Below are 14,740 nucleotides of genomic sequence, written 5' to 3'. Positions count from 1 at the left end.
GAAGTTGCAGGTATGCATATAACGTCTCTATCCAATCAAATTTATAATGTATTACTGTTGAGAGTCTTTTGTTTTTAACTCAAGACTTGTATAACATGAAGCCACTGTTTTTACACTCATGCCCAAATTATTTATTTTACATGAATAGTCTTCTGGTTTGCATCCATCCAGTTCTACGTAAACAGAGAATATAATCAAATAAAATTAAGTAGCTTTCATCTTTGAAGTATTCAAATCACTGGATTATACAAAAAATAGCCATTACCAAATGGTTATGTAATCTAGACATTTTTGGGTTGAATTTACAGCTAAAATAAGCATATTGTTATATATACTACACATGTATTTTAGCAGATTCTTTTATCCAAAGCCATGCTACATTAATGCATTAAAGCTACAGACGCATTCAAGGTACAGATATATTTTAACTGCTTTTTATTTAAATAATCCATTCCTTTGATTGCGTAGCTGAATTTACAGCAGCGTCATTACTCCAGTCTTCAGTCACATCATCCCTCAGAAATCATTCTTATATGCTTGAAAACAGTTGTTCTGCTTAATATTTTTTAGTGATGCCGTACAGAGAAGACATTTATAATGTTACAAAAGATTTCGTTTTTATGAACGTTTTATTAATCAAAGAATCCTGAAAAAAATCTATCACGGTTTCCACAAAAATATTAAGCAGCACAACAGTTTTCAACTGATATATAAAAAAAAGTGTTTCTTGAGCAGCAAATCAGCTAAAAGATCATGTGACACTGAAGACTGGAGTAATAATGCTGAACATTCAGCTTTGCATCATTGGTATAAATTATAAGCTATAATATTATAGCTCTTTTTTTTTTTTTTTATCCAATTAAAACAACAGCAACACATGGCTTCACTACAGGAACAAACCTCCCATTAACGATGTGCGGCTCTGGAAATATCAAGAGGGGTGTGAGAGGTTAATTGTCATTAGTCAATCTGTGTGATGGTGTAATCCCATCAAACGCATCACCCTGCAGGCTGCCTGACATGCACTTTCTATTCCTGCTCCTAGAAACATTTTAGCATTAACAACACACCCACCCTCTGGTTCCTGATGAATAAGACCTCTCAGTGGAGTCTCAAGACCGCATGAGAGGAAGCCATTTACACACACACACACACCTAATCACACTGCCAGAGGGACTGCAGCCACCTTCTCTAGCAGGTGGAAATCTCATGGTCAGTTCACCTCAATTCAACTGAATGAGTTGCTCATTGCTCAACACGGATCAGATCTTTACATCCAATGAAGCTTCAAATGCATGTTTCACTTTTTTTTTAATCAATGCTATGCTAAGAAACTTGGCTATTCCTAATAAGACCCACTTGAAATCTGCTCTATTTTTTTGCTGTTCCCACAGTGATTTGTAGAATTAGTAGAATTCATTTAAACAAGATAAAATGTGTACATGGTTCTGTTAGAGCCAAATATTCAAATTTGCATTTGCATTTGAAAATAGTAGATAACCATAATTATAAATACCAAGTAGGGACAACACTACAGGTATTAAGCTTTAGCCGTAAATTTCAAAAGAAATACGATATATACAAAACAAAAATATAAAATAAAATAAGAAAATGTATCAAAATAATTAAAATAAACAATAAAACAAAAGCTGTATTTTAAGTTGTTCGGGTTGACTTAATTGCAGAGGATAAAAAAAATAAAGAGATAAATTACAATACAGTGCTGGCTTGGAAGCACTGCAATCATGAGGAAAACCAAAAGGAGCAGAATATTGTTCATTTTGTTGTGATGTTCATATTCTGCTGATATCTACTGAGCTTTCTTGATTCCATGTGGGCCTAATAATAGCCCTTCAAAAGAAGGTTTTATAGCCAACCTAAATGGACCTTGATCATAAAAGTTTGTTTTTCCCATCCCAAAGGGCTGGCCGTCCCTCTATTTACCTTCTGTAGGTGCATGTTCTTTGTCAGTTGCTCTTCCAGCATGTTCTGCAGCTTTTTGTTCATCTCACGCAAATTCTCATCTCCAGGTTTTACCAAATCCCTCAGCACAGAACTCAAACCTCCACGTTCACCCTGAGCACCATGGGCCACTCCATGGAGTCCTGATACATCTGAGAGAAAGAGAGAGGGGGAAACAAAGGAGCATTTTTAAAGATGCCAAACACTCTATCACCCCAGCTTGTGCTTTTTAACCATGTTTCCACCAGTAATGCCTCAAAACCCATGAATAAAGATGATCTCTATCAGAGGGCCATTAGTGTCTGCTGAGTGAATACAGAGTGCTTGCGTTGGGAGGAAACCACTTATAACGGCTCTCGCTCAAACGCCACAACATTTACGAGCACCTCGAGTACAATCATCCGCAGGTTTGACGAAAAGCCATGCACGTCTTAAAGTTGGCAAATAAACACCGTTGCACAGTCATGAGAGCCGCCGAGAACAAATTCTAGCGTTTAAGAAATTCAAACCCCAGTTAAGGTAGAGAGACTGACAGTTAGGATGGAGTCAAATTAAAGGCAGCCTGACATGGTCTGTCAACAGGGTTCATGACAGTAATACACAACCACGTAAATGACCGTAAGCAGGGGACATCGGTGTGGGGTTGTAACTGGACAAGGTGGCGTGTTAAAAAATGAAAGATGTTGCTTAATTGATGATTAATGGAGGTGAGTGTGCGGAAAGGCTGAGATACCGCAGGCCTCTTATCTGCACGTTGGAAAGCCTCCTTAAAGGCTGGCTACTAAGATGTTGTCAGGTTCCCAGTGAAATGTCAGATAGTTTAGTGGAGTTTTTCCGCTGAGGGAGGACAGGGAATCGAGCTGGCCAGCCTCTGCGTGTCAAGGGCAAAAGCAATAAGTTCGATCGAGCAGCTTCTTTCTCGGTTTTCACTTCATCTGGGTGAGTGGAGACATTCAAGGTCAGCTCAGCAGTGTGTCCCTAAACGGTGCTGTCAAATAACTCTCACACCTGTGGTCTGATGATGAAGCACATGGGAAATGTGTCACTTCCTGTGGGTGTTCAAATGCAATTTCCAATATAATCTCTGAAACGGCAAATACCCAAGTGAAAACATTTGTTAACTGAAATAAAATAAAAATGAACATCATTTTCATGTCTCCAACTAACATAGAATACATTTTTCTTTTTTAACATTTAAGAAACTTAATGCAGCTATTTAAATATCAGTTAACACACTTACTAAATTTAAAACACATCCTAAAACTCAATAACCTATGAAACACTGCAAAAACAAATAAACTAAAATTCTAAATTGTAATTTCCCTGGCTATAGCAGCCACTTAAGCAATATAAAGAACAGATAACATGTTTCAGTAACAATATTACGCATATCTAGTGATGTACATGCACGCGAGTAATTAATGACAGAATTTTCATTTTTGGATGAACTATCCCTTTAACCTGGGTTTTTAAAACATTACGTTGCTCAAGCGACCGTGACCTGTTCTCATGATAGGCCATGACACAGTTAGTTGAGGAGCTTAACGCATTGTTACATCACAGTATATCAAGCTAAGCACTAGCAATCTCACGCCTCTTTAACCTTATTAGATTGGCGCAAGAGAAGCATATATGTGTGGCTAACAGGAGAGCCTCGCTCGTGTTCAACATTAGTGCAGCACACAAGCATTCCTGGTCACACCGAGCTAATGCTATAGCCTGGAGCCACGAAAATGAAGCAGAACGTGATGCATTCTTGCTAATTGAGATGTTAACTTCAGCCCCCAGAGGCCTGTTCAACCTTTGAATGCATGGCTTAAGCGTTGCAGGCCATGAATGACATTTGCCTCACCCCTGAAGCCTGACAGTAACACTACAAGGTGCAAAGCGCACTCTTGGCTCTTTATCTGGACTATTGAGATAATTAACCTTGTCAGCTCACAACAGAAGCATAAAATGAATACTATACCTGGTAAAAATTCGCAGCTTTGACACTTCAAATGGATACTGTATTGCTGTGGCCCAGTGTTACGGTTAATGAAAACGTGTAATTTAAAAACTAATTGAAAACATCTTTGAATAAAAATAAGAAAAGTGGTGAAAAAACCCTCAAATAAATTTGAATGACTCTAAACTAGGGATGCACAACATAATCAGCACAACATCGGAATCGGACGATAAGGGGTTAAAATAATAATCGGCATTGGCCTGTTTTATGCCGATATACCTTGACAAAAACAAAATAGATAACTGTGATAACTCACATGTGTGCAAGGAGTGCTAGCGATATGATCACATCAGCAGTCTGGTCATTCTTGAAGTGAACTTTTGCATGAATATGGTGAATAGATTCACTGTTTCGGACTGCTGGCTGGATTTTGTAAATGTGTAAATATCGCAATAAATGTGTAAATATCGCAATATCAAATATCGGCAAAATCGTGCAATATCTTGCATCCCTACTCCAAACCTAACTGAAATAAAACAAAAATGGCCACAAATTTATTTTAGGCCTTTATATGTGCTATCTTAAACTAGAGAGTGTTAAAAAAAACCTGCCTTCATAATGGAAGTGTGCAAATCCATGTTGCAGTACTGAACCTTTCCTTTCCAAACTTGTCTTTTTACAATAACCACTGCCTGCTTAGCATGGCAGCCAAATAGCCCATTACAACCAATACATTGCTTCATTAGAATTCTATTAACATCTACAGTATGGAAAAACACATCTTGTGATGTTGCAGTGTCTTCTTTCGCCACAGCGTAACTCCCTCCCAGTATGAATAACACACACCAAAGTTAATGCAAGTCTTTGAGGAACAAGACAAGTGAATCCTTCGCTGGCAACATCAATGTTGGTGCTAATGACATTGCAAATAGAAAACTGCACAACTGTCTGTAACCAATATTTCTGCCATATTGATCAGTGGCATTAATTTTAATTTGCTGGGGTCTAAGGGCGAGCACTCTATGAAGACACTTTGATAAATCCACAAAGGAGATTTACAAAGATGACTCCCTGTTCTAATGGCTGGAAAATATTGGGCCGATGGCTTTCAAAGGTGTGGAATGGCGCCATGTGCTCCCACAGACTGGGTTCTACTGTAGGACCAGCAGAGAATGTGAACCTAAGAAGCCAAGTCACGGAAGCAAATGAAGATGTGGGATGGAAGGTACACTGAAGGCACGCAGATGTTCCCGACTCATGACTCGGGGGATCCCTGATCACACGGTCGGCTGGACTGCGTCAGAACAGTGCTAAGGTCACTACTTGCAGAAAATCAAGTGGGACTTAACAGGGTTGTGCACCATTATGAATGTCTTTTTAATTCCAATACTACAGGTCACTACCTGTGAATTGAATTTTAATTTAGGTAGCAATCAGGATGCAGAATTGCAGTTTTAAATGTATGGAAGTAGAATTAAATTCTACATTTATTTTAAATACGGTTATTTCTGGTATGACCAATTTAATTCTGATTCAAACTTGTGAATTGAAGGGAGCCAATTCTTCAACTCTGAATTTTGGTGAATTTAGAGTGAAAAGCCCTTACTGCATGTAAGAGGAAAACTATAAGTGAAGATAGTGATGATACAGAGGAGAGTCATGAAGAATGTACTCTTTAAGCCTCAAAGCACCAACACTAGTTTCAAGATAACAGCAAAACGCATACAATTACCATTCAACTGAACCCCACTGAAACGGTTGCCACTTCTTTGCAAGCCTCATTGGGAATCTCCTCAGGCCAGTGCAGGAGTCAGCAGTCCTGAATCAGTCAAACTGGCAGATCCTGCAAGGCGGCTGCAACCTCTCAGCCATCTCTCACTGGAGACACAGCACTTAACTGAAACCTCTGCCAGGGGGCGAACAGGCTATTTCATCTCGACAACAAGGTTCCTTCCTATATGCAGCCATATGTTATTCCCTGTTACAGATGTGATCCCTTCTTTTGAAGGAATCTGTGTGGGTATCAATGATATGTTTTTCGCATATTTGTTCATAGAGTGCCCATTAGCACCTGCTCCCAGTGGTGTAATTCGCTCTAAAGTGGACCAAATTTGCTTGTAGAGGGAAGAAAAATAATTCTGCTGTGACTCACATTCACTCCCATTATCTTGGTGGGTTCTGGAGCTATAGGGCACACGATAAGGATAGTTTCTCCCTTAAATGATGCAGCAGTAAGAGGCCAGAGCACACTGAAAGGTTAGCTTACTTCACGCTTCAGTAGAGGCCTAAAACAAGGTACAAGTAGGCAGGCAGAGGGTTTCCAGACTGCAGCAGCACCTCACCCCAGCTGACTTCTTCCAGCAGCACTTAGGCGGAGCGAAGGGTGTGCACACATGACTGCGGCATGTTGCTGAATGCTGCGCAAATAAACCATCCTACAGCTGTCTTATAATACACACATGCAGAGTTCTACCTATGAACATTCATATGTTATTGCCTACCGCTACGTAACAGTTGACATTTTTAGCATTTGTCTCAATGAATAAGGAATGATTTTGGGATTATATTACTGGGAGCATGTGCCCTGAAACACCGCAGAGGTGGATCCATGATTGCGCAATGTCTCAGGCCAAATGCTTGGGGAAACTGTTGTGCCTTTTACAATCTGCAGAATCTTCTATGCGATCCCTCTCTTGAAGGGGAGAATATTTCAGAAAGTTCTGGCAAGAGAAGGGTCAACAATACCCCCAGAGTGGCATACGTCTGGCTTATCTGAGGCACTTCCTGAATTGCCATTTCCTCGACATATAAGTAACAACGGAAAACGCTACTGATTCAAAAAGCTACATTTGAGATAAAATGTCACACTGTTTCATCTGTTATATCACTGGCATGAATTTACGGGGAGCCGCACTGGTGTAAGGATAAAGTAAAAGGGAGGGGAGAGAGGACGGAGGAGAGGAGACAAGAGGGGTGCTTAGTCTTTCTGCTGCATTATTGAGGATGAGTGTTGGGCTCACTGAGGCATGTCGGCATTCTGAATCATTTACATCCTGCTAATGTCAGCTCTCATCTAGCACTGCTAACTTCTGCATCCTTTCTTCATTTTTCTATGAAGTCTCCACCTCCCCATTTTTACATCTCTCCAGGTCTAACCTCAATTATTGTAAGCGATAAAGGATTGTTTCCAATGCTATTCATAAAGACTATCCTGGCCTGAACCAGATGGATATGGTTAAACACAAGACTTACTGCCACAGATAACATTGAGCCTCATATGAATAGTATAATTGGGATATGGCCACATACATCATATTCTTTCCCATTTTGGATTGATTTCGATACTAAAAACATTGTTACCACATGTTCTTGTCAAACCTCACCACTATATGGGCAATGGGCAAAAAAGCCTTTACATGAAGAAGCCTTTTTTTTTTAAACTCTCCTGACACCCAGAGATCTTAAACTTTTATAGCACAGTATTTACAATTAGACAACACCAGCCTTAATGGGATCTGGTCTGCCATTTAATGTTAAATCAGTCAGTCATGAAATTAAAACAGGAGAACGCATGGGGGAAAGACAGGAAGATGTTACATTACCACCTCCACTATGTTCTCAGGGAAACACAAGAGAAGCCTTGCTTAAAATGAAGCAAAAAAAAAATTTTGAAATGATAATCACAGTCTCTATAATTACCCCAAACACATTGCAGGATGCTGATAAGCAAATGCAGCCTTTATGTATACAAATTTTATGTATGTATCCAATCAGAAACTGAGATGGACAAGTAGCTCAATTAAGATTCTGCCTGCCTAGTTCAGAAATCTTAACGGGTATGATGTCACAATCTTAAGCTGATTAACAAGGACCCACCTATTTTCACTTCAATTCAGTATTCAGCTACTTTGCTTGTCCCGCTGAAAGACAGTATAAACTCGGGTTATTCAATAAGATGTCATTGCAACAATCCATCATAAAGGTGGAAATCGGTCATGTGACACTACAAGACACCTTGACAAACAAGTAGAGTGCAGAAGGGGGGTGGTGAAACTAAAATCAGGTTTTTTTATTTCTAATTCATGTTTGCTCATAACCGATTGGCCACTGTTAATTTCTATATATAGAATACAATTAAGATTAATAAATGCTGTAAGTATTGTTCATTTTTAGATACCTTATGCAATGCTAATGAATTGAACCTTATTGTTAAGTTTTACAAAACAATGAAAATAAAAGGTGATTTATATAATGGTGACATATATAAAAAGGTGAAATATAAAACAACTATAACTTTACATAAGTCTAACTTTTATATAAATCTAAAGTTTGTGTGTGCGAACTAAGGCTGGGCTACAGCAGTTTGAAAAGTACCAGTGCTATTTTCCCAGGAGACTGAAATGTTGTTTTTTTACAAGATTAGTTTGAGGGCTAAAATCCAGAGCTTTAGACCAAACTTCTATGAGATAAGACCTGCCGATATTATTGAATTTGACTGCTTTCCAGCACACAAGCAAACCAAGCTGTCAAAAGCTGCCCTGAATGGTTCCAAATTCTAAAAAACGGGTCATTGTGTCAGGAGCGTGTTCAGTCCACTGGAAAAGTGACTGTTACTTGAATTTCACAAAGAAAGAGCGCTAGAGAGTTCATAGAAAGAGTAAGAGTTTATAGACAACTTTCTAGGCAATACATCTACTATATATAATGACAAATTTAATGGAACATTCAGGGTTCAATACAAGTTCAAAGTTAAGCTACTGACAGCATTTGTTGCATAATAATGATTACCACAGAAAATCCCCTGTGGCAGGTAACAACACAATAGCTAATTTGGCGGGTTATGATTCATAAATTAAGTTCTAACTTTGCTATGACATCGCTGTCAGAGCCCTTCCCCTAAAAAAAAAAAGCATCAAACATTAGAAAAATAAATGCACAAAGTCGCATACTGAGAGAAACGGCGTCTTTAAAATAAAAAAACATTGTTTTCTATGACGCACACCGGCAGCGCCCAACTACGACTCCAGCTGTTCAAAATAATGCCGCACCACAGTGTCACTCAAAGTTTTCCATTAAAATACAATGATTTAGGACAAATATATGTCAGCATGGACTTCACCCTAGGAGATTTGTGTATTTTTCACTTACTGGTTTGTTTTTGTGGTGGCTTAAATAAATATACTTGGACTGCCTGTACTGAACGCGAGTACAGAATGACTTGACCGGTGTGTGATCAGCCTGCCCGTGAGATGTCTGTGGTGCGCCGCTTCCCGTCTGCTGTGCGACCGCTTAACGCTCCGCCAGAGCCCAAGGAGACAATTAAGAGGCCACTTTTTCCAACCCGTTCTCATAAATGCAGCATTTCCATGACTTTGGGGCAAAAAGCACCCTATGTGCAGGTAAACTCATGGCAATTATAAGAGAAGTCACAGAGAATTTTTTTTTTTTTTTTAAATGTATCTGCAAACAGTGATTGACTATTGCAAAGCTGAAAGCAATACAATAATATAAATATAAATATATTTAAATCTAGCCTGTGACTTTGATAATCTGGTATTTCTGACATTTTTGTTTTGGATAGTTGAAGTTCTAACTGGCTACTGGTAACTTAATTAGTGACTTAACTTAATTAGTACCCAAATTGGCTGGTTAAAAGCCTTTACGTCAAACGCTGTATATAAATGATACTAAAACAACATTGGTGGCATTAACACTCATAAAACAATGTTAAAATCAAGCAAACTTAACAGGAAGTTACTGTCTGTGGTGACTTATGCAATAAATGTTGTCGATAGATCTTGTACTGAATCCGGGTACTTTTGTAGTGAACTATACTCTCCAGTACAGAATTTATGAATAGATGCATCCTCATTTTGCTATTACATTTAGCCCTGTCACATTCAATTGCCAGAATACAATTAGCTATTGATTAATCATAAATACAAATGAACCCCAGCAATATTCTCACCAAATGATTTTATAAATCAGCAAAAGCAAAAGCTACTGCAACTAGACAGAAAGGGACTCGATTTGTTCTGAGTCGATGTTTGTTAATTTAACAAAGTAAAGACAGAAAGATAACAAAAAGGGATTGTTTAATTCCAATCCATCATAAGTGTCATAGGAATAAAACACGTCTGCATTCATACAACCCTTAAAAAAAAAGACATTTATTGGCTGTGACTATTTTCGGCTGCAAAGTGCTTTTTCAAGAATACTGAGAAGTGGAACCAAAATAGTAGCGATACAAAGAGAACCAATAAAACATTTAGCAGGAGATTATGCAAGTAGGAGTGCAGAGATAAAAATAGAACAAAAACATACAAAAAAGAAAATTATGCAATTTCTCTGTATCAGTCTAAATGCTTGCCTTTTATTTTTAATAGACCCGTCCAATTGAGTTAATAGCACAAGGTCTTTATCCGCGCAGACACAACAAAGTGACAGCCACATGTTTGATACTCTTTAGCTGTCAGTTTTCCTTAGAATAAAAGCATTATCAACATCAGCTATCACCTGACCTCATCTGTAAACCTTCACATCATGTGCTTTCAGAAAACAAGCACGTCTGAGGCTGTGAACAATGACAAAGAGAGACAGAGAGACGCTTACCTCTTCGGCTGTCCATGACGTACATCTCAATAATGGAACTCTTTTTACAGATGTCATCGGCCATTGAGGCACAGCTGACCTCCAAGTGTTTAACCTGAACCGAGAGCACAAAGATAAGATCTGCAATAAACTGCCAGACACCACAAACACACAAAGGTGTGATACACCTGATACAAAAGCACACAGTTCTGGACACTGTGATCACTGCCAGCTAAGGTTCATTTTCATACAGTATTTGGTTTTAGATTTATAAAATGCTCTTTCAATTTAGTCAGTATCATGTGAAATGTAATCCTTTTATTAAATTCAAGTATCAATTTCACAATTTGAAAAAGCATATTATTTTAACAATATAGCAGTTTACAATAATTAAATTAAGAGAATGTGTCCCAAATTCAAACCAAACATTAAACACTATGGATGAAAAGTTTTGGATCAGTCAGATGTTTTGTTTTTTGAATAGAAATAAAGCAAAACCAGTAAAATTTTATCACAATTGAATCGTTTTGATAAATAGAAAGTATATTTGAAATTTATTTTGTAACAATGTAAAAGCATTTACTGTCACTTTTGATCAATTTAAAGCATCGTTGCGGAATAAAATAATTACTTTTTCAAAAAATGTTAAACTTTTCAAAGGTAGGGCAATTTTTTGTTGTTTGATTGATAAACCAATTATTAATTACATTAATTTATAAAAATTTTATATTAATTTAATATTAATCTAAACGTATCAAACATACATTGTATAAAACACAACATATACTTAAACCATCCATGTGTTAGCATAATTTTAATAGACAGAAATAATGATAAAACTTGGAATTTCTTCTTTCTTTTTTTTTACACGAGTTTAAAGGTAAATAAATAAAGGTATATTGTGAAATCCAAATGATTTATGAAATAACATGTTCAATATGAGTGGCACCGACAAGTTTGAGCTTACAGTGTCTATTTGCAGAAAGGGTGATGTAACTTGTCAAAGCCCTAACTACATATTCCCATTCCAACAGTTGCTAACCAAGACCGATCGATTAAAATGTGAAAACATCAATACCTGCATGCATATTTCATGATCCAAAGACACAATTCAGCACTTAAAGCCCCCCGTGGAGCACACAGCAGAACTGTCTGAGTGAAGGCTTGGTGCAGGACTGCAAACCTGCGCTGTGCCACGCAAGTTAAACTTTTCCTAGTAACATGAGACTGTAATGATTGGTTAAAACGTCATACCTTCTCCTCCAGCATCCACTTCTCCTGCTGGACCTCAGCGAGTCTCTGGAAGAGCTCACTGACCTCGTCATCTGAAAGGTCAGCAGGTCGCTGGGACTGAGGGCTGCTGGTGTTGGACTGTGGAAAGAGAAACAAAACTTTACCAAAACATCTCCAGAACTTCCAGACAGGGCTCAGACAGTAATGAGGATTTTCACCAGAGAATGACGTAGATTTGTCTTTTCAGTCATTAAAACGGTCACATCTGAGACAGTAAGTGCATCGCATTAAGTTATCATCAACTTACAGGTTACAAAGTTTATTGTAGCTATGTGGGCACTCGGTTTTTCCTGTCGTTTAAAACATTTGGCAAAAAGATGGCAACTAGACCAAGACACTCTTCTCTGCTCCTCAAATACATAAAACATTAGCCATTACAAACATTGTGTTTAAGTAAAGGAAACACAATACTTATTCAAAGAACCAGTTCCTTATTTACCCTGGCACTACAAACAAGCAGAGACAGTCTCCAAAAAGTGTGCAGCGCTTCACTCATAATTGAGGTGGGTGTAGCTGAGTTTTTGCCGACAGTTTGAGGATCCACTGGAGTTATGAGGTATAGTCACACTCACAAGCTCTTAGAATAAAGCCCTGCTGCTGAAAAGACAGATGTTGTCCATACAATCAAAGTCCAAAACAATGTTCATTGTATTGACAAAAACACTGTATTACCTAAATGTCCTGTTATATGTTCCAAAGAAGATAGAAAGTCACCAGTGTTGTTACTGTTAATTAAAACTAAAAATATATTTTATTATATTTTTTAATGGTGCAACGGATCACTAAACTCACGAATCGAATCATTTTTCGGATCAGAAAAAAAGAAAAGGGGGGGGGGGGGGGGGGGAGATTTAAAACCTACTTTAAGTACTTCAATAACACTGCAAAACAGTCATTAATAAAATAAGAACAAATACAGAAATTACGGGCAAAGATAAATACAATATAACAAAGTTACAAATAAAGTAAAGTCTAACAGTAGCATTTAGCGACAGAAATGTAATCACATGTAAAATAACATTAGTGTTCACTGTATAAATTAAATATAGATTAATCTTTGTTAAAGCTGTTTTGTTGTTTGATTAACATTAATGACATAGACGGATCCAATATAATGATACTGATCCGATTTCTCAACTCTTTACATTCACTTAAGACACAACCGACTGGGTTTACGAGAATACCGTTCAAGTAAAAGGAGACGCGAAAAAAGGAATACATTTTGAAACGCGCCTCTCTGAATGATTTCAAATAAATGTGAATTAACTGAATGTATAAATAGGCAAGAAAAAACACGAGCAAATGATAAACTTTTACTCTATGATGGTTAAACTTAGCAATTAATCCACGAATCACATGCATGCCGAACGTGGGGCCGTACGGATAACGGATCAACTGCGATTCGTTGCACCCCTAATATTTTTGGTAACTGAAATTACACTGAAACAAAAATAAAATATAAATATTACACGTGAAAAACGTAAATTAGAAATGTTGAATTACCAACTAATATAAACACACATAACTAAACATAAATAACTAAAACTTACCAAAAAAAAAAAAATCACAAAACAAAATAAAGGAAAATTAAAATGGCTTTGGAAACAAATTATGACCGAATTTTTCATTTGGGCGGGGTCATCTCTTCAACTTCAGGTAATTTTTTAGAGAAAGACTGTCTGTAATTTAACACAGTGCCATTCAATGTCACATGAAAGTCACAGGAAGGAATTCCACCAGCCTCGATCATGTGGCAGTTCTATTCTGTCCCTCAGTTTGTTTCAGGGCATTTCAAGGAGCTGGAGTCGATCCAAACAAATGAAGGTCGGCTCGTCCCGGAGACTCTCGCCGTCCCCTGTGTGTACTATTTTCATCCCAAGAGTCTTATTTCCCCCCTGGCTTAAAAAAGGATGGTCTCTTACTAAAGAAAGATGACAATTCTCCTTAAACACATTTCAGACATGACTGATATGGATTATGTTTCAAATTGATGGCATAAAACAGGAGTCTTGACATGTTGTTCTTTGATAAATTCATTTGAAAGTCAATTAGATGACTTAAGAATAAGGCATCATTCATGTCTGTATAGCACAAATGGTGAAGGACGAGTTGCATGCTGCAAGTTGAGTTTTAAACTTTTTAGGGGTTTGTTCAAATTCCTAACCTTAGCAAGCAGAAATTATTAGTCAAATGTACCTCAAAGTTTCTGTTTTTCTACACTAAACCACACTCACATCCCTCAAGATAGTCCAGCATGTCACGACAACCATTCTTTTCTCCCGTTTCTTCACAGGCACGGTATTTTTATGGAATTTACACTGTTCGGGTGTTTATTAATAGCTTTGTGAGGACAGAAATGCAATGAACAAAAAAGCTCCTGGGAGCTGGAGGAAAGGAAGCATCAACTGTGGCGACCGTATTAGCAAGGGTCGTTGGCCCCCAGTGGGCGGCTCTACCTTATTGGTGCTGGGAGCTGAAGCGCCGTCTTTCATGATCTCTCTGTAGCTGAATGAGGAAATGCTACTGCTGTCACCAGTCTGCTGCGTACGGCTCGGGGAACTGATCTCAGACAACACCAGCTCCTCCAGACCTGGAAATACATACATGATGCAAAAAGAGGAATATTTTAAGAGCATAAATCACCAAGCGCTGCAGGTTAGCTAGATAATGGCAAACTTAACTCTGTATTTTTAGGCATACTCGCTCACTATCAGGATGAGACGAGATGCATATAAAAAACTCGAATGCATTTTTTACATGTACAGATAATGATATAACCGTAAGATACAAGTTATGAACAGCACACGCATCTGACAGGTGGGCAAGCCACTTTAAACTATATGTTAATAAGTTATTTTTCAGAAGCGTTCACATCAAAGTATATCGATATAAATGGTATCGTCTTCTCCTATATCTTGTTTAAAAATGTATTGATATACCACCCAG

The 14,740-nt window shown here is 37.8% G+C and overlaps 1 protein-coding gene across 3 annotated transcripts in view; it reads right to left on the bottom strand.

Moving 5' to 3' along the window:
- gripap1 (GRIP1 associated protein 1) overlaps positions 1-14,740 on the bottom strand; it is a 42,117-nt gene that overhangs the window by 2,529 nt on the left and 24,848 nt on the right. For all 3 annotated transcript variants that reach the window (XM_056265278.1, XM_056265280.1, XM_056265279.1), the window contains 4 exons: positions 14,251-14,384; positions 11,756-11,872; positions 10,523-10,616; positions 1,945-2,114 (listed from right to left, as the gene is read on the bottom strand). In XM_056265278.1, coding sequence (XP_056121253.1) covers positions 1,945-2,114; positions 10,523-10,616; positions 11,756-11,872; positions 14,251-14,384 — 515 coding nt within the window. The remainder of the gene's footprint in view (positions 1-1,944; positions 2,115-10,522; positions 10,617-11,755; positions 11,873-14,250; positions 14,385-14,740) is intronic.

Source organism: Rhinichthys klamathensis, unplaced genomic scaffold (genome assembly GCF_029890125.1).
Source record: "Rhinichthys klamathensis goyatoka isolate OS25496 unplaced genomic scaffold, OSU_Roscu_1.1 h1tg000231l_1, whole genome shotgun sequence".
Classification (NCBI taxonomy): Eukaryota; Metazoa; Chordata; class Actinopteri; order Cypriniformes; family Leuciscidae; genus Rhinichthys; species Rhinichthys klamathensis.
Note: the sequence above shows the minus strand (reverse complement) of the source record. Positions and strands in the feature narration are given on the sequence as shown.